The 27,774-nt window shown below is 41.3% G+C and overlaps 2 protein-coding genes across 3 annotated transcripts; one reads left to right on the top strand and one right to left on the bottom strand.

The window, feature by feature from the left end:
* Positions 1 to 23,903, top strand: TOM1L1 (target of myb1 like 1 membrane trafficking protein). 2 transcript variants are annotated; one of them, XM_071573654.1, is made up of 15 exons: positions 3 to 185; positions 282 to 366; positions 2,507 to 2,585; positions 8,476 to 8,625; positions 9,022 to 9,141; positions 10,657 to 10,764; positions 11,353 to 11,469; positions 14,375 to 14,508; positions 17,230 to 17,290; positions 18,747 to 18,864; positions 19,148 to 19,244; positions 19,692 to 19,752; positions 20,562 to 20,649; positions 20,895 to 20,967; positions 21,901 to 23,900. In XM_071573654.1, exons 1-15 carry the CDS (start codon positions 128 to 130, stop codon positions 21,962 to 21,964), a joined length of 1,413 nt encoding a protein of 470 aa, XP_071429755.1. In that variant the 5' UTR covers positions 3 to 127; the 3' UTR covers positions 21,965 to 23,900. The 2 variants fall into 2 exon arrangements, with proteins under 2 accessions (XP_071429756.1, XP_071429755.1); XM_071573655.1 differs by lacking the exon at positions 10,657 to 10,764 and having other exon boundaries at positions 1 to 185; positions 21,901 to 23,903.
* Positions 23,821 to 27,704, bottom strand: COX11 (cytochrome c oxidase copper chaperone COX11). The gene is made up of 4 exons (XM_071573656.1): positions 27,447 to 27,704; positions 27,106 to 27,261; positions 25,767 to 25,892; positions 23,821 to 25,411 (listed from the first exon to the last, which is right to left on the bottom strand). Exons 1-4 carry the CDS (start codon positions 27,663 to 27,665, stop codon positions 25,229 to 25,231), a joined length of 684 nt encoding a protein of 227 aa, XP_071429757.1. The 5' UTR covers positions 27,666 to 27,704; the 3' UTR covers positions 23,821 to 25,228.
* Between the last annotated feature and the right edge of the window lie 70 nt (positions 27,705 to 27,774).

Genomic DNA, 27,774 nt, shown 5'->3' with positions numbered 1-27,774 from the left:
GAGGCGGCCCCGCCCCAGTGCCAGGAAGGGAGAGACCGGCGGGGCGGGCGGGGAGGAAGCGGCCGGATCCGGCGGAGGGGACGGGGCTGCTGCCCCGCAGAGCCCCGGGACGCTGCCGGCAGCCGCCATGGCTTTCGGGAAGGCTCCGAAGGACCCGTTCGGCACCGCCGTGGGCAGCCTGGTCGGTGAGTACCGAGGGGAACCGAGGCGAGCCCTGCCCTGGCGGGACGGGCCGTCCCCTCTCCCCGCCCGGCTGAACGGTGGCTCCCTTGGCCTTTCAGAGCGGGCGACCCTCGGATCGCTGCAGACGGAGGAGTGGGGGCAGTTCATGCACATCTGCGACATGATCAACGCCACGGAGGAGGGGTGAGCGGGGTCGGGCACCGACGGCGCGGACAGGGGCGGGTGTGCAGCTCAGGGGTGGCACCGGCGCTGCTCGAGGGCAAAGGCAATGGAGGTGTTGGACGCTTCCATGAAGTGACCCAAAACGAAATAGCAGCAGGGAGCGGGTACCTCTGGTTCGCAGGGCAGAGCTTTGCCTGCCTCCGAGTCATCGGGACTTGTAGGGGTTGGACTCGTGGGCTCTTCCCTGTGGATACACACCTAGAGGAAAGGTGGTAACAAATGTTTCCCACCTGAGTCTGATGTTTTTTGTACAGCACGTAGGGCTTGTCAGGCTAAACTGGTACCCTTGCCCTCTGCAAAACCCGCCTATAAAAAGACTTTGACCACTTGTGTGCCCATTGCACTGTTTAAAACTTTGGGCTTTTAACTTCGAGTTCCGCACTGTGGAGTTGCTCAGCTGTGTCAGGGCAGGGCTGGGCCCCTGTTTGGTGGGATCCATCCCATCGAGCCCTCCCAGGGCTGAGGTGGTCTCTTGCTGCCACTTGCTGCTTTGAGCTTCCTTGTTCTCACCTGTAAAAGGGGAAGAAGGAAATTTGTTCTCCTGTTAGATCTGGTTCAGCATTGCATTGCAAGACCTCACTGCTAGCAGTGGCACATTGTAGAGTTCCCCCAAGAGAGTGAGCTGTGGTTTAGTTTCTGCCCAAGTATCTTTTTATGGATCAACTTTTCCTTCCTTCTCAATTTTTTGGATCCCACACCCTCACCTGTGGTTCTTAGCTAATGTCAGTAATATCTCCCTTCTGGTTATTGCCATAAGCACCAGCACACTTTGACCCTCAGTATTAGTTTTTATGTGCAGTTTCCATGCAACAGAGCTTTTTTTAATAAACTTATTTCCTCTTGTGCACAGCTTATGTTTACAAAGGGACTCCTTGTGACTTCCTCCTAGGCAGCCACTACTAGTCACAGTCTGTAACAGGATACTAGGGAACAGCAGAACTGCTGTATCTAATTAGGTAAATGGTTATTTTAATGCAATATCCAGCTCCTGACCAGAGCATTTCCAGATGCTTCAGTAGGAGAAAGAAGAAGCAGGAGTGGAATCACAGTAGTCCAGTTTTCTGCAAGGGAAAGTTTTCTTCTCCACACTCATGCTCCCATCCATGCCATGATACTCTCCTGGTACGACTGGGTATGACACAGGATTAAGAAAAATGAGAAATATCTTCTCTTTTTTTCTCATGAAGTATAACATTTCAAACTGAGAAATGCAGTGATGGTAAATACCCACTTAATTTTATTGACTTTGAAATATTTTCACCAAAGATTTCTTTTTTTTCTAGTTGAAACTTCGTATTTGTGCCTATTGCTCCACCTTAGATTCTAGAGAGATCCTAAAGAGACATTAGGACATCTTGTTTATGTTGATCATGAGTGTTGGGCTGGCCCTAATAATTGTACACTATAGATAGTCCATATTAATCAGGCAAAACTGCTTCCCACATGTGATAATCTCAATACCATCTTCCACCCTTTTCCTCCTACATAGATAGCTAAAAGATATGAGGTGTATATATAGAAATCAAAATGGCAGGGCTCGAAATGCCCCTATCTCTGGGCTGGAATGGGTTGTCCATCCATACATGGTAATTACTTAGATGAGTTAAATGCATCCTGCAATTACAAGATGGGAAGTTATCCGTGACACCCCTACTCCCGACAGCACTCCCAACAGAATACTTTTTAATTGCATCATACATGAAAAGTAGGTACCAGCCAGCTCTTGACACAGCTGGCAATTGATATTTGCTTTCTTAGCAATAAAAGCTAGATAAGTAATTCTGTTGTACAGTAGTGGATAAATATAATTTTGGAACAGACTTTACAGAGGAGAATAACTTTGTTTCTCTGCACAGGTCTCTGGAGTAATGCCCAGTCTGCAGTAGCAAACCTGATTCACTGCTTTCCTGCTCTAGCTCAGTGCTGAAGTGATTTTGCTGAAATCAGTGGGGCAATTGCTCTTGTTTTATGTGGGTGTAAATACAGGGATGAATTTGGTCCCATATCTCAGGCTGGTATTTTTGGTTCTTGGATAAAGTTATGAACTAGAAAAACAGTCCAACTTCACTGGTAACTTTTTCTCCTTAATGTCTTGTCACAGGCCTAAAGATGCAGTTAAAGCACTAAAGAAAAAGCTTTCAAAAAACTGTAACCATAAGGAGATCAGGCTCACCCTGTCTGTAAGTACAGCTGTGTTTATATTAATTAGACACTAAGAAGGCCAACATTCTAAACGATAAGGTGGCATGCAAATTATCCCTGACACAACTCTCGGGGATGTTTTCAGTCTTTGTTGTTTGTGTGTGCAGCACTGCCACAGTGCAGATCAGATAGTCTGCCAGCATTCCATGGAGTCCTGGATGATGCAAATTCTGACATTTATTGTTGTGGGTTTGTTGTTTTGTTTGGTTTTTTAAAATTTGTATTATGTGAAAGTAGCATAGCTCATATTTACTCTGGTGCCTGTCCCTCTGTGTGTGCCTCACATGTTTGTGAAAGACATGGGGGTTGGGATATTACATAAAAGCTACATTTGACCATTCTATTACTCACCTTGTGGTACTGATCTTAGTTAAACTAAGCACGGTGTGCAGCCTGGTGGAATGTGTGGTATCTTCTTTGTAAAGGTAAGTGTTATCACATATGAATGAGAAGCTTGAATGGAAAGGCAGCAGTGGTGAGTTAAGGAAGGGAACAAGAGGCAGGGTAAGCCATATGAAATCCAGGTGTTAGGGCTAAAGGTTGTTGTGACTGGGAATATCCTCTCTTGACATAACCTGGCCTCCAGAATCTGATAGTGTTTCTGAACTGTGTCAGAGTTTGGGGTGGTGTTGTGCTTTCAGTCAATTTAAGATTTGCTGGAGCATGTTAATGCTATTTGTTTTCCACTACACTGATAATGTAGGTAGCAGTTAGGAAGTTCCTAATACTGTCATAAGTCCTGAGTTTCTTACTTTAGTTACTCTTGATTAACAGTGCAACTGTAAGAAGAATGTACCATTTGTGTTTTAAGTTGATGAGAGCTTTTGTCTTTCATTAGTTGTCTAAAAGTATTTTCTTCACCATTTCCTTTTTTGAGGTTATAGAGGCCTGTCTGCATCCACTGACTACTATTACTCATGGGTTTGGTATTTGTTGTGCAAAATCATTATCTGCATCAACATGTGCTGAGAAGTGATTAAGGAAGATCAGTGGTGGATAGTGGGGAATTGTAGGTCGCTTAGCAATTGCCCAAGTGTCTTCTGACAAGTTAGAGATGGAGATATATGTGTTTAACATCTCAATCTATACCTTCAGCTCCTTCCATTTCCTTACTTCTTCGCTGGCTTCCTCCTCCACTGTCTCATGAGTCACATTTGTGTGTGTTTTGTGTGTTTGCATAACAGAAACACTGGGTTGCCACTGTACTTGCAATCCCTGTATCAGATCTGCTTTCCTTCTCCTCCAGCCCTTGTGCACCGAGATCCTGTTCTGAGTATCTGACACAGTCAGTTATGGTAACCCAGTGTTTAGGTTTGGAAGCTGTTCCTTGGATATTTACAGTGCAGATATACCCAAGGTGACATTGTAGCTTAGCCTTTGAGTACAGAAAAGTGGGAGAAGGATCTTATTTCAGGTGTACCCACGAAAGAACTCTATCACTTGGACCTGGAAGCTCATTTTCTTTGCTCACACATGGAGTGTGTAGCAGGTTCAGTTGGGGTTGCAGTTCAACACTCTCAAAGTCTCTTTACTGTTCCAGGATCCTTTCTCCGTGTCTGTTCTCACCCACTCACATGTGCAGATGTTACCTGTGCCTGCCAGGTAACATCCTTTTGGCCCAGCTTCTGTTTTCTGTCTGCAGGTTCCCCCTCCCTGTGTTCCTCAATCTTTTTTTCTATTTTTAAATTCAATTAAGTTCCAGCCTTTCCTCTAACTCTCTCTCTTTCTGCTTTAGTTCTTATGTAGGATCTTCCATCCTTTGCCTCTCCCTCTGCCCCTGACTTCTTTCCTTTGTGTTTTTTTACCAGCACTGCTGTCAGTTTAGCATGTATAAAATCTTTCCTTTGATAGCCTTATTGCTGGCCATGTTTTAACTTTGTTCCCAAATCACTCTTCCTATGTGCTTTATCTTTTGGGTTTATCTTCTTAATTGTCTTAATGAAATCGTTCTGTTTCCCATTTTGAAATGCTTAGATTACAACAGCAAATCATTGCAAATGGAAAAGCAGAACTAATTTTCAATTCTTAAAACACAAGCTCTGGCCTCCCTGTGCAACTGTCACCTCTTAAAAATTGGTTTCCTCACAGATTATTGCAAAAATAAGGTCTCTTATTTTGATGAACTGTAAGTCAGTGTCTGTATTTCCTACAGTAAATGTGAGCCTTCAGCTTTTGAGACTCTACATCAGATTCTCTTCTACCTACACTAAACTAAGAAGGATCCGGAAATCCCATTTCTTTTGGAAGGTGCTTTCATCCACTTCTATCTACTCAACCTTGAAATCCTAGAATTTAATCTTTCTAATGAAGCTGCTTGAAGAGCACAGAATGAAATGTGAAAGTCTCCATCAAAGCAGCACAACTGCATATTAGCCCTGATTCTGTTATTGAGACATGTTTAATCCCAGCAGTGTCTTCCTTCTCCTTGCTCATGAATGCATATTTATTCACTTGGAGGCAGAAGGGTGAGTGCCAGCTGTATAATGTGCTTGGCTTCATGTACTCTACAGAATTTACCTGTGAAGTCACATGGATGAGGTTTATGTGTGTCAGGCCATGAAGTTGCTCCATGCCCAGCCTTTGATAACACCAAGGCTTGGCAGTGGAGATTGTGCAATCAGAGGGAAGAGGATTAGAACTTTCAGGCAGGAATCCAACAAAGTGTGTGTGTGTTACTCGACTTTTTATTACTAATAGACTTTGGATAAGTAAACTCTGAACACTAAAACACCTGCTCAGTTGTCCCCATGACTTTGTAAAGCATTTGCTGCATTGCCCCAGTTCTGATACCTGTAAGCTCTTGGGAACTGAGCAGCACATGGGAAAGTAGTTTATTAAATGCCTCCCTCTCTGTACCTTTGCCCAAACACACACTCTTACATTCGAAGCTGTGGGCAGAAATTTAAGATCATTGTTTTTCATTTCTGCATTACATTGTTGGAAAATATTTTCCAGAGAAATTGTGGATGTTCTATCCCTGAAAGTGTTCAGTGCCAGGTTGGATGGGTCCCTGAGCAACCTGATCTAGTGAATGATATGTCTGCCCATGGCAGGGACATTGGAACTAGTTGGTCTTTAAGATCCCTTACAACTGAAACCCTTCTGTGATGGTATGATTGGCTGGAATTAAATTTTGGAGGGCTTTTTCCCCTAACAATATTTTTGCTTTTCCTTTTAATAGTCTGTAGTTTTTCTGATTTAAAAAATTTAGCATGGCAAATGTTGCCTTCAGATTTTATTTTGTTAAATTAACATTTCACAAAGCAGAGAATCTAAAAAAACAAAACCATGAGAGAGCCTTCCAGCTCCTCAATCAAAACAGTCCTAGTAAATTTTATTATACTTTATGTGGGCAAAGAGGAAAAGAAAAGGACATTGAAATGTGAAATTTTAAAAATTCAAGGCTTCTGAAAATTCAATATTTTTGAAATGCTGAATCTTGGTAAATGGTGCACTTAAAAGGAAAGCCCCTGCACTGTAACTGGTGAATGGCAGCTGAAAGAGCTGCTCATACCGGTTTGGTTTAAATGCTGGCCTTGGAAATAGCATCGTGCTGTTCCAAAACTCTCCTGGGTAGACATCAGGATGTGCTCAGTGCAGTGTAATCCTGGAGAAGGATTAATGGCTTGTTCCCTTTGAGTCAGAAATGCGAAGCAGCAACCAGTTCAGCTGTGTTTGCTTGCACTGACCTTGGGCCTGAGAAGTGTCCATCCCACACTGCACCCATTGCTTGCAGCTTTAGGGGCCATCCCTGGCTGCTTTAGATGAGCTGCAAGTCCCAATGAATTCTGAGTGAGGTCTCTATTGATAAGGAATGTAGCAGGCTTTCTGCTATACTCACCAACCTCTCCCCTTTTTGTTTCTGATTTACAGCTGGTTTTTACCTCTGTATAGATGCCTTTACCATTTCAGTTTTGTGTTTGTGTCCTGTGAACCAGAGAGCTTGGATTACACAGTTTTCCCCCTTTGCTCAGTGCAGATCTCTGGTATCAGCTGGCCTGGATCATTGCAGCTCTGTCCATTTCAACACTTCTCATATCCTGTATGTCATTTACAGGAGGTTTGGTTGAAATTAATTTGCCAGTTCTGTTATTAAAACATGTTTCTATTGAGATTACACCGTGCTATGTGGAGCAGTGGTTGATTTGGCCACCCTGGGTCTATTCCTTCCAGTGGAGCTGCTTGGGATGGTGAAGTCCTATTTGCACAATAAATACCTGTATTGAAATTCTAATGAAAGGTGTTATTAGCATGAAAGTGGCTTGTTCATGAATGGTCCAGTTAAAAGTAATTGAGTCAAATTCTTTTTTTCTCATACCAGCTTAGTTTCACTGTGATTGAGTGGGCTGGACTGGCATAATTGAGTGGAGGATCCAGCCCATTAGTTCAGTACTTTCTTTCAGTGGGTAAATACCCAGTCGCTTAAGTAGGGAATTAATAATAGGGAGTAGAATACCAAATTTCCCATGCACTGGGTTGAAAATATTTTACACAGACCATCTTTGAAGTACTGCACAGGCAAATAACTTGGCTTATTAGCATATGTTTCATGTACTCTCTATGAAAAATAATGTTTTGAGCCAAGATTTTTTTGTAATTATCTTTGAGTTAGCTTTTTGCACAGCAGTCTGCCAATGTCTCTTTGTTCTACCCTGTTTTCATTTTGGCAATGTATTTTCTTCTGGTCTTAAACCTGTTCTCCTGTAAGTTCATGATCACGCTGAGAGAAAAATCCCCAAGTCCTGAGGCTAAAAAATGAGTTACTAAAATGATTTTGCTTAGTCAAATACAGTCTTCTCTGAATAGGAAAGTATATTTAACCTACTTTTATCAAGATTACATTATCATCCCTTAAAATATGTTTATTCTTTTAAGAATATGTCTTGGCTGTTACATGAATCAGGGGAAGTTTTGTCTCAAAACCCATGAAATTTTGCAGCCTTTTGTTATTGTCAATCCTTTGCTTTCACCTTTTCATTTTCCCTATCACATTGAGAGGGAAAGTGAATCTCAGTTGAAGGGCAAGAAGCACAAGAGAGTGACCTTTTTTCCTGATTCTGCACACAATCTGATTGAGCCCAGTTTCCCATCAATACTTATATTGGTCTGATCTCAGGTGACTGGGATGTAGTGCCAGCTTTTGATATCTCTTCTGTAAAATGGGAACTGTAGTCATCCACCTCCAGATGTACAAGGGAGAGCTGTTATGGCATCACCACATGCTGCTGTGTTTGGTAGGGCAGATATGTTGCTTACAGGGAACCTACTCCAAGCATTTCAAGCAGAGTTTTGGAACTGGACTTCCTTCATGAAGATGAATCTGACAATTGGAACATTCCAGCTCTTCTGTTTCAAATCAATGTGACCTTTGAAAAGCATGAAGAAACTGTACTTTGTGCTGCTGAATTTGTTCTCTTCTATTTTGTCATTAGTCTCTCACTTACAGGGCAGATTAGAAGAGAGACATTCAGTAATCTGATTTTCTTCACTTGCAGAGCTCTTCAGAATCTGTCAGACCTATGTGCTAGGCAGTGAATTAATTCTGTTACTGAGTCTGTACAAGTAATTTCTTTTAAGCTATGGGTAGATTTCTTGCTGTTAAGGTTCTGTATGTTCAATTACTGCTCTGACATGGAAACAAGTGTGACCATGCTTCTCTGAAAAAATAATTTAACTCTGGCTGACACATCTCCTTTGGACTGCACAGGTGTAACAGAGCACACAGTGACCTGCAATAATCTGTTCACGTCCATTCCCACTCTTCCCCATAACTCCTTGAAACAAATTAAAGAAAAGGAAACAAAAGCAGTCAAGTTGTGGGGTTTTTCCTTAGTCTCTGTGTAACAGAAGGGTTTTTTGTGTGTGCAGCTACTTGACATGTGTATAGAGAACTGTGGCCCAAGATTCCAGTCTTTAGTTGTGAAGAAAGATTTCTGCAAAGACAAGCTGGTGAAACTACTGAACCCAAGATACAATCTGCCAATTGACATGCAGGAGAAAATCCTGACCTTTATCATGGTGAGTCTGTGGAGTAAACTGGAAGTGTTCAGTGTCTCTGCTCTATGGTAAACATTTAATAGTGCAGTCCATTTTGGAACCTCTTCCTAAAACATATCTTGTTCTTGCTGCTTCTGTTTCACACAGAGTAGCACAGACTGGAAGACAAAGGGAGATAACTGGAAAATTATCAGCAGCCTCCTTTTATATTCCCTCCCCAGTCTGTGCATGTGCTCAGACTGTGGTTGCACTCAGCAAGCAGGATCAGCTTTTGTGGTACCTCCTGCTTTGAATGGAGTCTTCCAGAATAGATGTAGGGAATGACTTGTCTTTAGGACCACATGTTTTAAAAGTATTTGTCTGACCCCCTGTCTGAGTATTTTTGTGACTGTTTTGTTCCTGATGTTTCAATACTAGACGTGGGCCCGAGGTTTTCAAGGAATGGTGGATGTGAGTGAAGTCAAAGAAGTTTACCTAGAATTGCTGAAGAAAGGAGTGGAGTTTCCATCCCCTGACTCCAGCAGTGGTGGACCTAAGGTGAGCATATACAAGGATACTTCAGAAACAGGATATGTTAATTGTATGAGCTCTGTAGACAAAGAAGATGTGTTTGGTTTGTTGGGTTTTTTATTTAAATGCTCCAGGGCAAAATATGACCAACCTACTTAAGCACATGAGCAGGAATCAGTTTCAATTATAACAGCTAAGATAACAACAAGGAAACCTGACCTATATAATAGTTTACTTTATTTCCAACCAGAAATTAGTGGATGTTTTCTCAAAAATGAAGCATCTCTGCCTTGAGACTTGCAAAGATTTGGCCATGCTATTTGTTTCCAAACAAATAAGTGCTGAGTGCTCCAAACTTGTCAGCTTCTGAAAGACTTAACCAAAAGCTGTAAGGCTTTCACAAAACCACATAATGTTCACATGAGCATAATCTGTCTTTAAAATTAAATCAGGAGATGTAGAAATCTGTAAGAAAAGATTATTGTATACATATCTCTCCAGCTGTTTTCACAGTCCATACACAATGTTATTTACACCTAGGTCATTATCATTGTGTAGCATCTAGAACATTAAATATAAGTATGGCTTGAGCATTGGAGATCAGTTGAAAATATAGTATGTTTTAATGCCATTCTTTCCAGATTTTTTTTTCTACTAGAAGAGTTTTCACAAGTTTTGGGCAGTGTGAAAGCCATCCACCACAAGGTGAAACCTTGCAATTACAGAATTACTATAATCAGTGCAGACAGGAACAATTCACATTTGTCTTGAGTTTGATTTGATGGTAGAATGGTGGAGTGCACAAAAGCTTATGTATTTTGAAGGTTGTTTCATCAAGATGTGTGAAGAATGTTCTCAATAGGCAATAATTTATTTTCCTTGCCAAGAACAGTACAGATAATTTTGTCAACCACATCTATTTGACAGTTAAAATCTGGCAAACTCTGTTGATCTCAGCAACAGCAGACCTGAATACAGGTTTGACTCAGTCTCTGGGAAGTGAAGGACCTGTAGTGTGCAGTCCTGTGCTGGCTGGGGTTGGATTTGTATTGTTTAGCAGTCAGATCAGATGCAATGCAGGTGAAGCTTCTGCAGAGGAGTGTTCCAGCTTTTCAATCCAGAAGGCTTTTGTAGTTCATCTTCTGCAGAGGCCCAGACTCAGCCCTCGAGCCTTGCTATTGCTTCCAAGTGTCATCTCATTCAGAACTGTCCTTCATTGTAAAATTGCAGTGGCACTTTGGGAAGGACTCTTGGCTGTTGGATGGCTTTGGCAACTTGCTATCCTCTTCTTTAGCCATTTCCACTTTATCCTATGATGGAATATACTTGCAAACCCTTTCCAAAGACTGCTGAATTCCAAGCCTCATTTCATTACAATATAGCCATCAGATTTATTTCTGTAGCTAGACCTTGCTCAACAAATTCCCTGGGAGCACTGATTATGAGAAAACTATTGCCCAGTTGTCTGATCTGACAGAGATGGTCCTCTCTCAGCTTCAGTTCTTTTGTTCAACCCAACTCTGCTCTTTTGTCTTTCTACAGACCTCACCTCGGTCTTCTGCAAAGTCATCACCATCTTCTGCTTGTCCTGCCAAACGTTCCTTCCTGCCTCTTCCCACGGGCCCAACACTGTTGTTGACTCCAGAGCAGGTGCAGTACTGCAGGTTTAGAGCAGGGCAGTGCACGTGAAATGTACTGTTCATGTGTGGCTCCAGCAGCCTGGGGGTGCACAGGCCACTGAAGGGACCATCAGATCAAGGGCACAGCTCTGGAGTCATGGGCTGGGGTTGTGGAATCATTTACTCAAGTGTGTGAATATCTAATGATGTCTTACAATGCTGGTGTGCAAATTGATAAAAGCAGCTTCAAATGTAAGGAGAAAGCCAAACTTACTTTTACATAAGGCTTGTGTGAAAAGGTTGTTCTGAAAAGCAGGAAGGAAAGGAGAGTTCACTTTTATTCCTGCCTCCCTGTAGCTACCTGAAAGGAGTAACAGTAACATGAGTGAGGAAGGATTTACTGTGAGGAAAACAGGTTGTACTATCAGGCTTGGATCTTAGTTTGATTGCACACATAAAAGTTGAGCTAATTCCATAATTTTCATGGCGTGTCACTGGCATAAAATAATGCTCATTAGGCCCATATTATACCTAATGGGGAAGAAAGTATGTATTAGAGGTAAGGATTATTCTGCTTGCTCTGTTCACTTACATGATATTCTCCTATTGAATTTGACAGATTGGGAAACTGTACAGTGAACTGGATATGGCGAAAATGAACGTCAGAGTCATGTCATCAATATTAAAAGAAAATGCTCCTGGCTCTGAAAATCCAGATGATATGAATCTTTTACAGGTATATGCTAATTCATTGGTAGGGTATATTGATTTGGATAAAGCTGATTTTTAAACATGTTGCATCCCTTCTTTTAACATCTGGATTCAGATTAACAAATGGAATCCAACAACAGGTTTCCATTTCTGGGTTTGCTCAGCTTTCTTTTCTCTCCTTCACCTGCCCCTGACATCGAGATAGTAAGGAAAGCACAATACAACTTGCTTGCAATGCAAATTGAAGCTCTAGGGAATTCCAAGGGCAAAGGAATTTCATAATGGAGCGTTCTCTGTTAAGCATGTTCTGTCAAACAGCCCCGAGAACATTCCAATTGAACAGAGTTGCCTTGTGGGAAAACAAGTGATGACACAGTCTCGCTCTCATATCCGTCCTGCAGTTTACAGTGCTCTCTTTATCATTACCAGTGCCTTAGAGGCAGACTGAAGGCCAGTGAGGGATATGAAGCTTTGGTTTTATGTGTGTGACCTCAAAGATTGGGAGCTTGCTCTGCTATAGGTGAATCCATGTGCTCTTAAAGTGTAGCCTGAAGGAATCATATTGCAATAGTCCAGTTTAGATTTGACAGTGAATGTGTGGACGTTCCTTCCGTGATATCATTTCTTCTATTTGCTTATGCTGTATTTTCTATTTTACAAGTTAAAAATACAGTATTACTTTTGCATTTCAATACTGATTTATGTCAGTGAAAGTGTTTCTGTTTCATATTGTCTGTGAGAACTTAAAAAGCCTTTATCACACCCTTCTGTTTCTAAACTTGCCTCCAAACTTCTACAATGAGGAAACATTTCTGGCAATTTTACAGCATTAAATGTTTTGGAGAACTGACCAAATTTTTGCAAGCCTTGAGTGCACTTCTGCCCAGTGTAGAAATTCTCCTTTGTAAGGAACCCTTATTGGGTGCTGTTGAGAATACAGTGGTTTAATATGCTTGCCCACCTGTGTCCAGTCCATGACAAAGTTAGTGTTTCTGGTTCTGAAACAGGTAAAGTGTGTCTTTTCTTTCCTGTCTCCCGCTGTGGCCCTTCTGCATGTGGGTGCACAGATTCAGTTGCCCACAGTATACCACTGGATTCCTCTTGACACTCCCAGTAATAAAATTGTTGGCAAAAGGTTGAGGACAGGGTGTGGAGTTCCCATATGTGGGAGAGTGGCTCCAAATTCATTCCTTTCACTGTTGTTCTTTCCATTCTTTTTCCCCCGTGCACCGAGTGGAATAAAAGATCAAGCAAGCATGGCCAGCCTGTTCCTTGAACAATGTTTAATGTTCCCTTTTGTTTGTGGCACTACCTGTATTGCTTGGATTAGGCTTTTGTTGTCAGAGAACAAAGTCCTTTATTAAAACAGCTGATTGTTTAGGCTTTGAGTGAGTTGGAGACACTGATTTCAGTCCTTCAGGTATACCTGGAGTCTCTCAGTAAATGCTGAAACAGGGTGAGCTTGATCAGTGCAACATGTTTTCAGTTCTCTCTGTTCATTAGTGGCCAGGCTCCTCCCTTTCTCCACCCTGTTTTGGACAAGGCTTAAGATACCAGATCTTACTTGAAATGAAGTGCTGGCCAATAATAGTAGTTAAAGAATAGCTCAGTGTCAGCCAAGAAGAGTAACAAACTTTTGTCCTGGATAGTGAGTAGATACACTGGATGGACGTGCAGGAATCTGGGTCCAGGTCAGCAGCTGGTAAGAATTAGCACAAATGTATGGGAATCACTGATGATTGTTATTCCAGCTGGTGCTCCTTCATTGTAAAACTTCAGTTTTTCAAAACAGGAGAGTGCAGAAGGAGCAAAGCCCGGAAAATCCATGTCTGAAATGAGTCTCAATTTCCTTCTCTCTGTATTCTTGATCCTTGCACAAGGTCCAGTCTGCCTGTGTAATGGAGGCATAAGAAATACATATTTTTTAATGCAGATCAGATAGTAAACTGTGAAGTCTGAAAGGTTTTACGTTTAATCACAGACACTTAGCTGAATGTGGTTTTGTGTATTTTATCCCAGGCTATGAAGATACAGTACTGAAAAATACAGCACTCTAATCCTGACACAGATTTGGTGCAAAATTTCTTTCTACACAGCTAATTTATTTATGTGAAGTATGTATGTTTTGAGGAAAAATCAGATCCCTTTGAAAACAATATTAGAGCAATTTCTGAATAGCAGGGTGCAAATAGAGTTACTTCCCCCATCTATTTTTTGTTTCCTTAAGTGAAGCCAGCCAGCATTTGCAAATGCAGGGAAGGAAAAAAGTGTTGGCTGAGTTAGTTCCTGTTGCTAAAGAATTTGTTCCTTTGAACATGCAAAGTCTACAAAGGAGAGTAATATAAACAAACTGTCTTCCATTTCAACTGGTAATAATGCAAAATTCTGCATAATAAACGCTCATAATTCTCCTATCAGCTGATTCTCTATGATTTGTGTACTTTGTCAAAGTGCAGAAATGAAGCGTCTTCAGACTTTTCCCCCCCTTAGAGCTGGACTTGTGTCACAGAGCACTTCTGACCTTCAGACCACTATTGTCTTTTCTTCAAGCAGATGTTGAACAGGATTACATCCAGGTATCCTGCTGAGTTTAATCAGCTTCAAGCAGGATCAAATCACATTTGCTCTACATCACCCAGAGGGGTCTGTGTTATTTTGCAATGTGTAATTTAGACTTTGGAGACAGATATATCTTTAGAAATAAAGATGGGTCAAGAGGTAGGAAATGGGCAGGAGTGCTGGCTGTAAGTTGTGAATCTGCATTGCAGAGGTCAAACACATGAACATTGTGCTATTTGCAATGTTCAGTGCACTTGTGGTTTGTGTCAATTAAGGAGTACTACCCATGAATCTGCAGTGCTTGAGTGTCTTGTCACTCGTCTCCAGAAGTTACAATCTATTTATTTTTTTCCTTTCATTGCTTTGGGCAGAAACTGTATAAGACCTGTCGGATGATGCAGGAGAGGATCATGGAATTGTTGGTGACAGTGGAGAATGAAGATGTGATAGTTGAATTAATACAAGTAAATGAAGATCTGAATAATGTCCTCCTGGGACATGAAAGGTAAGTACAAGGCCTCTCTCCTCACCTTTGGAATCCTAACTGAGTAAGTGCACTTAGTGCACAGATGGTCCCTGGTGTTGATCCTGCACATGGAGACAGATTTTATCCTTAAATCGAGAAAAGAAACATGATGGTAAAAAGCAGGAATTTATGTATTTGCCTTCTTCTAAACACTTCAGAAATGTTTCAGGAAGGTAGTTATTTCTAACTATATTCTAACCAATAGGACAGGGTAAAATAAGTTAGCAGAATACACAGGAAATCAGATGGAGGCAAACAAACAAAATTCATTCTGGAATTTGACATTCTTTTTTGGTAGTGCCAGTGAATTTGTCATTGGCCTGCTACAAACCCTTTAGTACTGGTGACAGTCCTTACCTCTGTTAGGTGTCTGTGCTTCCAGGAAAGAGTGTTTGTTCTCCTTTCTAAGCAACTTTGACAGCTTTACTGCAGGAGTTGGCCATGGAGCAGCATTCTGCCTCATTGCACACGTAAGGGAGTCACTTGCTGTTCTCAGCTGGATTGAAACACTCTGTTCTGCTTGTCTTACAGCAGAAAATGTTTCTTTCTTTCACACATGAAAGAACTCATAGCTCGAGTTGACATTCTGGGTCATCCTGTTATGGCATTGGTAGCTTGACTACATGCTAGCAAAACTGGAATTAATTTCCAACTTAAAATTCCAGTGTTAGCCCCCAAAATTTCACATGACTAACTCATGGAGAGTATTCTGATTTAATAGAAGCTACTCTTCCATCTTAAGTAGTTGATATCTTCCATGGCTAAGAAATGTTCTACAAATCGTTATATATCAAGTGCAATGGTTCATGGTTGCATTTAGCAGATTTATAGAACTTATTCATGGGCTTTTTTTAATTCTTTTCTGAATGCTGTACTGAAAATATCCCTAATTCCTCTAAGTGTCATAAGCCCAAATTTGGAGCCTGATTTGACCACATTTAGTTGTCATTTATCCTTAAATCTTATGCCTACGGTAGTGTTGCTGAATTTTACAGCAACTGTCTTGAAAAAACTGTGTGCTCACTCCTTGCTTTAGGAAGTTTTTCATTTTAATAAACAAAAACGGAATTCTGTTCAGCTTATGTCAATCTACTGAAGTCAGAGATGGGCTTACATTTTTGTTACAACTGATGAATACTGGTAAGGCCAGAAACCTCTTGAACCGTGAAGCTTGTGAGTATAATTCAACAAATTCCTTATGAAAAACCTGGTGGTTGAAGGAGCAGTTAATTTGCCACTATGAAACTGGACAGAAAATGCTGCACTTTAGTACCTTATGGTTTATATGTAATTAGGCTTTCTGGGTGCAGATCCATTGCACTTTAGAGCTGATAGGTATGAAAATGTTAATTTTGTGTGTGTTTGTGTTTGTTCTTTGGATCTCCCTCTGAACAATGAGATGTGCAAAGGGCAAACTGATTTTAACAAGCTGCATCTGTTTCAAACTGTGGGTATTGTTTGAGAACAAGTCATGCTGCATTCTCTGTTTCTGATTATGAATATGGAATCCAAATTGAATCCAGAGCAATCTCTGTTGTGCAACCAGGGCTGGCTCATGTGTGTGGCAGTGCCTCCCTCTAGTGTCTCTGCAGCCTCTCAGTCCTTCCTGCATTTCAGATGACTATTTTGTGTTCTGCAGTGGAAAGGCTTTTTCCTTCTGTTCCTCTGTTCATTTATATTCTCTTTCTGGGCCTCACCAGTACAGTAACCCTGAATAGTATGGACAGTCTCATGTCCATACCAGTCAGGGCTCTTGGTGCTGAAACACAGTGACCTTCTGGATGCTGAATATCACTTGCCTGGGTCTCCTCTGGGCCCGCAGTAGCACTGCTGTCATTCCTAGTACATACATATTTATGCAATTAGATTTTGGTGTTATTTCCTTTTTTTGAAAACTTCTTTCAAATTTCTGAAGTAATGAGAGGGCTGTGTAGCAGAATAGGCCTGTGGTTTGTCCTGAGATGGCGTGAGGGATTACCTGAAGGGAAGTTCTGGCCAGATGGGGGTTGGTCTCTTCTCCCAGGCACTCAGCAGTAGGACAAGGGGGCACGGGCTCAAGCTCTGCCAGGGGAAATTGGAGATCAGAAAAAAATTCTTTAGAGAGAGTAATCAGGCCTTGGAATGGGCTGCCCAGAGAGGGGGTGGATTCACTATCCCTGGAGGTTTTTAAACTGAGATTGGCCATGGCCCTGAGTGCCATGATTAGTAAAGGGCCTGGAGTTGGACCAAGGGTTGGACTTGATGATCTCGGAGGTCTTTTCCAGCCCAATTGATTCTATAATTCTGTGAAATGCAGGGAGCTCTGAGGACAGAAGGTGTCCTGGGACTCAGCTGGAAGAATGTTCTGGTCAGGAGGAGCCAGACTTGGTGCAGTGCTCATAGTCACCTCTCTGCCATGAGCAGGGACAAACCATTGTCAGCCTTGCCTGGGGTTTGCTTTGGAACAAGCAGGGGGCTGTCTCCAAACATGAGCCCAAGAACAAACCAGCTGGTGTTGGCATAGGTGGTGCCAGGGGCACAGCCCTGGGAAGGGAGTCATTGCCTGTGCAGGGACAAGTGCCCCCGGACAGCACCTGTAGTGCTTGTTTGGTGCCTCTGGAGTGTTTTGGTAATCCAACTCTGTTTATAACCAGTTTTATATTCTTATGAGTGACATCACAGAAATGTAAGAATGAACATTTAACTCTGCAACTTCAACAGGTTTTCTCGAAACAGAGTTCGTTTCCTGGAGAACCAGAGAATACAACGTGAACGTGAAGAGGTAATTGTGGAGGAACTCATGAACTCCAGGACTGCAGACATTCCTTTTTGTTGTGAAAAATACCCTTGGATACATGCAGAATTATATTCTCTAGTTGAGATGCTCAGGAGACAACACACTTACACCACTCTTCCTGATTTTCTGAAGTCTAACTTGCAGAATTTCATGCGAATTCATGTAACTAAAGTAGAAAAATATATCAAATCTGAAATGGAAGCTTGGTCAGGAAAAATGAGAAAGAGAGATGTCTGTTCAAATGATGGTTTATTACCTCTCCAGCTAAGCACAGTTATCTGCCATACACAAAACAAGAAATCATAATGTTTCATTTGTTCTCTGGTAAGCATTTGTAGACTGAAATAGTGTTGCTCTATCAGAATTCACTGTTGCTGAGTTGTTCTTTTTCCTGACTCAAAGCTTTTTCTGAATTGTGAATAATGGCTTGTATCAAATCTTTAATGCCTATCCTTTATTGATTGATAATTATAGTTGTTAATTATATTGCCCAACATAGTTTTGCACATGTTTCAGCTTCTGCTAATCAATAATTGTGTGGTCTAGGACTCCACATGCAAATGTGAATGCTGAAATACTGCTGACAATTATTAAAAAAAATGTAGAAGATGATCTTGTTTTCCCTGAAAAGTCACTATTATTACAGTCTGGTTATGTAGGTGGATGGTTTTGCTTGATGGATGCACTGTTGGATTAGTTAATTGTCTAAATGGTGCACTCTGTGCCTTTTTATATTACTCAAGAGACTCTGAGTTTTAAATGCATCATCTTTATTTAATTTTATTTAATTTTCATCTGGTGTGACCAAACCTGTATGATTCAAGCATACAGGTTTGTTTATTTATTATTTTTATCATTTAGAAGCTTTGGTTGGCTATGTTTTTAATTTCAACACATTCACAGGAGGAACAAAGGGAACCCTTTTTTGTGTACTGGGAAACATTGTTGTGATTTTGAACTTTTCATATCCAATACAGAACTGAAAAAAAAATCAATCCCCTAAGTATATATCAAATCTCAATAACATGAATAAGTAGCATGAAAATAATTGTACAGAATCAATCAAAATATCAGTATCAAACTGCATCTAAACAAGCTCACAGTGGCTTTTGAGGAATGAGTCCTTTCTATTTCCTGCTTCAGAACTGGTTTTCCTTACGTTTTTGGAAAGAAACTCATCTTTTCTGGAATGGGTGTTTTGTTTCACCAGCTATATTTCTAACAGACACACACACACACACACACACAGAGTCCTGATCTTCTTTCATACTTGTCAGGTTGTAATATTAAGATTTTTAAAGTTCATGTTCTGTAAAAATAGCAATGTTTTTAGAACTATAAAAATTCCTTAAAAAAAACAAACAAACAAAAACCACACACACACACAAAACAACCAAGCACCAAACCCCCCCAAATAACTTATTCTTTTTTAAATGTTAAGCTGTACAGGAAACAGCCATCTGCTCCCTCAAGTGACCTCCTTGGCCTCTCCATAGACTCCCCAGCTCCTGTGTCAGCAGTGGTGCAGCCTGACTGTGCAGTGTCTCCTTCAGGCCCTAGTGAGTGGTGAAATTTCAATCTTTTAGAAAGAATTACAAGAGTTTTAAGTGGTGTCTACCATGTAGAGCACTACTGATGTTGTTCTGGCATTTTAAGCAGATAAATGTCTTGGATCTGTAACTTCTCAAATTATTAAAATTTTGCCTTTCATGTGATAAACAGCAATCAATTTCAGATTCTTTGTAGGTCTTCCAAACAAAACTTTACTCTTACAGTGTTCAAAGTAACTAATATTTGCTTAATAATGTTTAAATGATCATTAATTAATGCTTTGAATTTCAGATTGCATATCTGCACACCCTGAAGATAAAACCAGGCATCATCAATCAATTTATCCACAGCTGGATTCAGCAGCTCCTGCAAAAGCTCAGCAATCCCTGTGAGTATCCTCTTATCAAGAAATGGGAACAGATAACAGATTCTCAGATGTATTAATACTCTGTAATTCATTTAATCCAAATAGAAAAGATTTACTACTTTTACACAAGTGAAAACTACCTGTCTGCTAGACATTGCTAAACAGGCTTGAAAATATCCTACTGCTGCAGCACTGCTTAGTTATGGACAGAAATGTATCTCAACAGGCAAAACATATGTGAGGTATCTATGACTTTCTGCTTTAGTTCTGCAGTGAAAGGCAGAAAAGTGAAACAGGTTAGTAAAAGTTGAAGGAGAGGTGCCCTTGTAGTTCCTTTACCTGTGTGAATGGGACACTGGCCCACCTGCCTGTGCTGCTCTCAGTTGTGACATACAGGAAAGACAGACCAGCAAAACTCATACAGCTTTGATCATTTTTAGTTACTTTCCATGTATTACTCTCTCCTAGATTTGCACCTGAAGCACAAAACAATAGTGTAAACAACCCAGCTGGACATACATATATCAATGTGAGTAATACTCATGTTCAGAATAATCGTTCTTGTCTGGCAGCTGTCACAGAGAGAACTGTTTGCATTTACCCTGACTGCTTCCAAATGGCATACAAAGATCTATTCTCTGGTCCTTCTCCAGACATCAGGGAACACTGTACTGGGTGACCAGGTCGACTTTCCTCTTGAGGTACCCCAGATGCTAACATATATATATCCCAAGGGAGTTGGCAGAAAGCAGTTGCCCTGTTATTTGTGTTTAATTTGTTGCTATGTGAAGAGAGCTGAGATCTCCTGTTGCCATTATGTTACTCTGGTGTATTTCCTATCTCAAATAAGATAGTTTAAAAAAAATACAGAAAAAAAATCCTGCATAAACACAACTGACAAAAAAAAAAAAATCAAACACTTAAACCCCAAGTACAGTGTAAGAGAAATGTCATGTGCAGAGAAACATCCATGACAGAAGGGATGCAAAGAGAAGGGACTTTGAGGTAATATTATGAAGCTGAATGCTGTTCTGTGGTAGGCAGTGTGAAATAGAAAAGATGAGGAGCAGCCCCCAAACACACATGCATGGTCCTTATTTTAAACTGTAAATAAAAGCAGATCTTTGAGTCTGTGTGGTGTAACAAGTAAATTATGTAAATGTGTTATAGATAACACTAAAAGCTGTTTCAAAGTTTGTGTGGAGAATGGAGATTGCTTGCTAACTGTTGACCTTAGAACTTTACCTGCAATAGTCTGAGTAAAGATAAGTGAGCAATTTTATAAGTTAAGTCTCAGAGAACAGCCTGTTCATTCATTGTTTTGCTTGATGTCCTCAGCTGGCAACCCTTTTAAGCCCAGTGCCTCTGAACCCAATAAATCTACAGGCTGGACAGACCACACCACTGAATGGAGCATCCCCAGCAGGTAATAAGTACTGCAAACCACTTGTTTCAGGAAGATTTCTCTTTCTTATTAGAACTTAAGGCCTGTAAAGACTATGGGGAGCAACAAAGAATGACAAACTCTCATATTGCTCATTGCTTCCATTACACACATCTGTCCATTTTAGTATTTAAAGCAGCTGGATCCATAGCAAGAATCTGCTACAAGTAACCTGCAGTAAATATGCTTTTCATTGTCATTTAAACCTGCCTGTCTTTATTCTTCAGTTGCATCAAAGAACAAGCAACAATCACCTCATTACTACGAGATAATGGAATTTGATCCCTTGGCTCCCACTGAGTAAGTAACTTTTAAAACAGACAGAATAGTTTTCTTAAGTGCCAAAGGCAAGATGGCTTTTTCTTCTGAGTGAGAAAACAGACCACACCATTTAGATGAGTTAAATGACCAACTGGATCACTGATGTAAATGACAGTGGCTGCATTTTGTGTATTTTCTTCCAATATTTGTGGCGTAACCAGTTAAGGACTAAACCATAATGTGCTCATTAAAGGGCATCTGTAAAACCAGAGGAGTAATGCTGTGTCAAAAATGATCTACTGAAATCCTATCCAGTAATATAGAAAGGTGAATGAAATATGGTAAAGGGTCCTGGTGGAGGAAGCTGATTGACACTTGAGCACAGGTAGATCTGGAACAAGGTAACCAAAGGAATCACAGTTCACAGCAATAAGGACTTTTAAAAATGTTTTTCTACTGCATATCAAGAAAATCATCCATTTAAATATAAACAACAAAAAGGAATGGATGCTGGGACTCTCCAGAGAGCCAAAAGGTCAGACAGAAAATTAATATAGAACTAAATAGGCAGCTGAACTGTCTACCAGTAAATTGGAAAAAAAAAGTTAGAGCTGTCTATACAAAACTTATTTCCAAGGAACCATTGAATTCTGAGGCAGAAAAATCTCAACAAAGCTTTCATTGTTTATTTTTAATTAGAGCAGTGGTGGTACATTTGCCATTTGCTTTTTGCAGTCTGCTCCCAAACTTAGTTCATCAAAAGTGACAATGTCCAGAGGTATCTCATTAAACATCTTATCAGAGCAGCACCACAGGGTTGCCTCTTTGTTTCCATGGAAACCTGGGCATCCTGCAACCAAAGCTCCTCTGAGGCAACACTATAAACCCTTGGCAGTTCGTGCTTGCACAGCTTTTCTCTAGTGCCTTTTGTCAAAATGAAAACATCTGTGAAGTAAATTCCTCCTCTTTCAGAGCTATTTATGAAGAAATTGATGATGTGCTGAAGACAGAAGTGAAAAAGAATCCAGACTGCTGAAGGTGGAGTGGGAGTCCTTTCCTGAACATTATTCTCTGGTGCTGGTCCTGTGCAGAGCTTCCTGTAACCTACAGGGGAGTAACAAAGAGGTTTTGACACAACAAATGATGAGTATTGGAGTACTAATCCGTGTGCAAGTTGCAGTTACTCCACCTTGACAATTTGTCCTAAGTGTTCACCTGTGTATTCTTTGAGGTGACTTGCATGGTTATTTTGAAGTATTTGGGGGGCCTTTAAAATACAACTTCCAAACTCACCTGTGTGTGAAGTAACACTTGGCACCTGACACAAGTAAACAACAAGGACGTTACATTTACAGAAACTGCAGAATCCAGTGTCTTTTTTGGGCCTAACTGTTGTCAGTGTTCATCTCCTTAGAAATTTATAAGAGGGGTTTGATATATAGGACTTTTTTCTCAAATTGGGCCTCTTCATACATGTCTGAGGACACAGAGTGTTACTTTCCTACAGTCATATTCTGAGTACACAATTTCTTTTTTATTTCCTTCCTAAAAATCCCCAATATAGAGAACCTAAGCTGGGACATGAGATGCTATCATCCATAATTAACAGAACAGAAAAAACCTGCCTGTTCCTATGTTGTTGTTGTTGCTTTTATTTACTCAGTAAATATTGAAGGGGGAATCAATTATTTCTCTCAATGTTCCTGCCCTGCAGAGATTGTTCTGGTGAAGGAAAAATTAATTATCTACAATGCAGATGAGCAGTAGTTATCCATTTACTTTAATTGTTTAACCCTGTTAATAACAGTTTTATCTTTTAATAATCACAGTGCCTTATCTATTATTTTAATGCTGAATGTAAACTGTGCACTTTAACAGGTATAGTTCTCTGAATTTATAGTTGATATAAAATTTGAGAACTTAGTTCATGTTCATAGCAGATAAGCTAATTTTTTGTGAAATACTGCATTGTACTGTTCTTATGTTAACTGTTTAAGGGATAAGAAGTTCTCAGCTGGTTTTGCAATTTTTGTAGCATAACATTCCAAATAAAAGCAAATGCTTACTCAGAAGTTAACTCTCATTTGCTTCTGAGTTTTTGCATATTTGTGTATTCCCTGAAATACCAAATGTAGGTGATAATGAAAGTATTTTAGTGTCATCTGTGGTCTGTCATTGCATAGTCAGCAACTTTGCAGTTTGCTGCAGGACCATTAGAACACCTTGCTTCTATCCAAAACACAAGTTTGGGGTTTTTTCTAAGCTGAGTTGAAAAGTTTTTTAACTATTTTTCTTGTACTACTTGCAGCAGCCTGAGAAAACAGCTGAAAATGGGATTTGAAGTGGATCAAGGGGTTTTATTTGCTCAGTTATATTGGCAAACCCCCCACACTGATGGGTAACAAATCAAAGTGGGCTATTGCAGTGTGGTAATCCATAATGATGATTGCTGACTGAACCTTTATGTATTTAAAGCAGCAGAATAGTCACAGACAGACGAAAGGGAACTGGCTGATTACCAAGGTTAGAGAGCTTGTTTTACAGCTGGAATGTGCTCAGCATCCAGGCAAACTTGGGCTTTCAAATTTGGGGGGAAACCCCACATTTTTAAGCAACTGGCCCTTGCCAGGGGTATTCCTTTTCTTCTGAAGCACGTGGCCAGTACATAGCAATGTCTGGAGAATTAACATTATCAGTTCAGCTTTCAAAAAGACAATGGACTAAAGACAACTTGGGTAGGAATTCTTTTTCTCCTTAGCCTGGATTCAAAGATTGGCCTTAAAGGGTTTTTGTTTTCCTGAAGCATACTGGAATTATAAACCAGCTTGCTGCTATCTTCATACAGATACATTTCATTTGTGTGGGCTCCACATGTTCTGCTGGATAAAATGGATTAGAGAGATGAAAAAATTAAAAGTTTTCAAACTTTAATGTACGCTGAAGACCTGACATAAACGTCATCCAGAATCTGTTTAGCCAACACACATAAAAGTACAGTAATGCATTTTAAAGGTAGCATTTATTTTTAAAAGAGCACTTTTTGAATTGTTGTATGCAAATATAATTGAAACTCAAGTAACTGGAAGTTATTTCTGATGTACCCATTACTTTTTCAGAGTCTAAGCAAACCAACATTAGTTTTACTTTGTTAGATCTCCTCTGCTGAAAGGGGTAGAAAGAACTGGCCTAGCAGATGAGATACTGGCTGAGGTTAATTCTTGTCTCAAAATGAGTAAGTCACTTAAACTTGCTTTGCAACTCCTCATTTGCAAAGCAATGATAGAGTGTTATTACACCTACCCCACAGATAATGACCAAAAGTTACATGAATACAGGCTTACGTGGTGGTAACCAGTGAGTCCCTCTGAACAACTGCTGTGCTGCTGGGCAGGTTCTGTTGGACTCAGCCTCTGAACAGAGCTGATTTTGGCTTTTGAGGAGACTCCCACACTGTTAATTTAGCTGCAGTTTTGAGATGTTTATGTACTGCCCTCCCCTCAAAGCATTTCATCCCTAAGCCAAGCCTGTCTCTGTGCAGAGGTGCCCCGAGCACAGCCCTCTGCACAGGCACACAGCACTCACTGGCAGTACAGATACTTGAAATGACTAGAACACAACATGCAAATAACATGGTATTTCTAAATGGAAACCATCCCACAGATCTCATGTGCTCACACTTAAATTACTGTTCAAATGATAACAGTTTTAGAGCAGTCTGCTCTTACCAAATGAACTACTGATTCAGTAATAATCTGAGAGGGTGCATCATCTTCTGAATCACCATATCCTTCTGTGCCAGGGAGGGTTACAGAGAAACACAGTCTAACTTTATTTAGTTATGGAATTTCCTTATTATCTGGTTTTACTTTTTGCTAAAGTAAACTCAATGTGGCACATATTCTCCAGAGCCAGCAATGCAATTTTAGATGCTCAATAAACCGATTTCTTCTTCGCTATTTAAATGAAGATCTTCATTTACTCTTGGCTTTAAAAATTTGCCTCATAATGTTCAGATAACATCTTATAAAAAGATGGCTTGAGAAAACCCTCTCAATTCCAAGAACAGTGTGTTCCCTTCCATTGAAGAAATGCAATCACTAAGAAATAGTATTTTAACTACATTCAAGTTGGTTTAAAAAAAACAATATATACATATACTTTAATAACAGCATGTGACCATGGTGGTTTAATAATATAATTTCATATTGCACAGTACTCCTGCAGTTTTTCCTTCCAAGGAAAAATGGTCTTAAAACTGAGAGTCAGGCAGCAGCAGTCCCCCTTTTGTAGAGATGGCCCATTACTGATATCCAGGAAGTGGCAACTTCTGTCCTTCTTTTGCTTCAAAGAAAGTGTAAGAGAGGGTGATCAAATCAACTTTAGCCATTTTAGGGTCCTCCACAAAATCTGGATCAATGTAGAAAAAGACAGGCATGTCCACTTCCTCATGAGGATTTAGCCTCTGTTCTTCAAAACAAAAACACTGCAGGGAGGAAAAAACCACAATTAGACAACAGTGATGGTAATAACAATAGTGATGGTTGGCAGTTTTATCTCTGCCAACAGGGGAGAAAGCTTCACCTTTTAAAATCAACTCTCATTCCCTGTAGACCCCTAAAATCCTGGGAAGGATCAATCATATGAGCAACATGGCAGCAATTCTGTTACTCTTGTATTATGGGGGAAAAAAAATTAGCTTTTAATAAAGTGTGCAAAGGTGCCAGTGGGCCTGGCCAGGTCACCACGTTCCCACCTGCCCTCAGTCAGTGGTACTAATTTATGGGCAACTATTTTCATTCATGTAAAGAAAATGCCATCTTTTCTTTGTTCACACTTACTTGTATTTTATTGAAGTACTGTCCAGCTTCAAAGGGGATCACGTTGTAGGTGGAGATTCCAATTATTGGTTTGTCAGTAGGATTTTTCGCTTTATAAAATGCCAGTGCAGTCTCTCCTGGTACCACCTGTATAACATAATTTTACAGATTTTCTTGGAGGTCTTTTTAATCTAGTGCAGCCCTCCACCCCTCAGAGAGAGTTCTTTAGCTAGAATTAATTTTCTCTTTTTCAAATTGGTTATTTCACAAATATTTTACTTATCTACAGTTCACCCCCACTGAAAATTAAAAGCTCCAATATTCTTATATGTGGGTATTTTTAATCTTAACCAGTTTGGCCCTGAGACTTTTATTATTCTCAGCAGTTTAGCAGCACAGAGAGCTCTTTTAGTATGAATATTTATATATGGTGTACATTGACTTTTTGAGGTTGTTCTTTCAGTACTGGACTCAGGAACAATTAAGATGAGAACTACTTTTAAATAGAAAGTTACATTACAATGTTTGGGCTTTTTTAAACATAAAAACAATCCTCTAAGTGTAAGGGGAAGAAGAGAAAGAAACAGCAAAGGTTCAGATACACACTTACACTATCTATTTGTATTTTTAATATATACACAGTTTATAGAATATATACTATATAGTGTATATATAAATATAGTTTTGATATCCTTTCTTGGCAGGTTGATGGGATGGTGTGGGGCACCTACACTTTAATTACGCCACAGTAGCACTGAGGTTCTGCCCTCTGGAAGCAGCAGCCACCAGTTCTTCTTTCCCACCAACACACAACATGCCATCCTGAGGTGGCAGAGCTGTGGGAGCACCCTGGGCTGACATGCCTTGTATGTTTTCCACATCAGCACCCAGATATCAATGGATGGGTGTCCACAGCTGGGATGCAGGAGGCAAAACCTGGCACCTTCACACCAGGGTGTTCAGCTTTGGTCCCTTCTGGACCCTTTGGGGCCTTTCACTGTAAAAACAACCTTGTGCTGCTGCAGTGTGTCCAGAGAAGGGCAACAAGGCTTGTGAAAGGTCTAGAAAACATGTCTAGTGAAAAATGGCTGAGGGAAATGGGACCTCAAGGAGGCTCAGGGGGGACCTCATCACTTTCCACAACCCCCTGGCAGGAGAGTGCAGTGAGGTGGGGGCCAGTCCTTCTGCCCTGCCTGCAGTGGAGGACCAGAAATCACCTTAAGATGAGACAGGGGAGATTCTCATTAGATATAAGAAAATATTTCACTGTTTGTAGTTGCCCAGGGAGTGGTGAAGTCACCACCGCTGGGGTATCCCAGAGGAGCTGAGTGATGTGGTTGGTGCTTCAGTGGTCACTCACATAGATCTCGCTCTGCTGCGGCCTGAAGTTCCACTGGATGCTGGAGTGCACGTCGGCGTTGAATGTGACCCTGATGAGCCGCTCCCGCACCGGCTCCATCCGCTCGATCCGCTCCGCGCCGCTCGCTGTGCCCGCGGTGCCGCCGAGCCCCGAGGTCTGCCAGGGAAGGGCAGTGAGAGCCCCGGGGCCTGCCAGGGAAAGGCAGTGATGGCCCCGGAGGTCTGCCAGGGAAGGGCAATGATGGCCCCGAGGCTGCCAGGGAAGGGCAATGATGGCCCCGAGGTCTGCCAGGGAAGGGCAGTGAGAGCCCCGCACTCCCGCCGCCCGCGGGCCACCCGTACCTGGCAGTAGAGGCGGTAGAGCGGCACGGCCGCGTACGACAGCCCCACCATGCCCACGGCGGCCGCCGCGATGTAGCCCACGGCCGTGCGGTTCCGCCGCCGCCACTCCTCCTCCTGCTGCCGAGTGAACGGGTTGGAGCTCCGCGCCCCGCGGGCCCCCCACGGCCCGCACCGCGGGTACACCCCGAACCGGAGCGCGACCCGCCCGCACAGCGCCATGGCCGAGCCGCTGGGGCCCTCGGGACAGCCGGGCGGGGAACGGGGCGGGAGCAGAGGAGGGACGGGGCGGGGAAGGGGGCAGGATCGCAGCGGGGACGGGGCGAGGAAC

The sequence above is a fragment of the Pithys albifrons genome, chromosome 19, assembly GCF_047495875.1.
Source record: "Pithys albifrons albifrons isolate INPA30051 chromosome 19, PitAlb_v1, whole genome shotgun sequence".
Taxonomy (NCBI): Eukaryota; Metazoa; Chordata; class Aves; order Passeriformes; family Thamnophilidae; genus Pithys; species Pithys albifrons.
The sequence above is the reverse complement of the archived record's forward strand: the minus strand, read 5'-3'. Positions and strand labels throughout refer to the sequence as shown.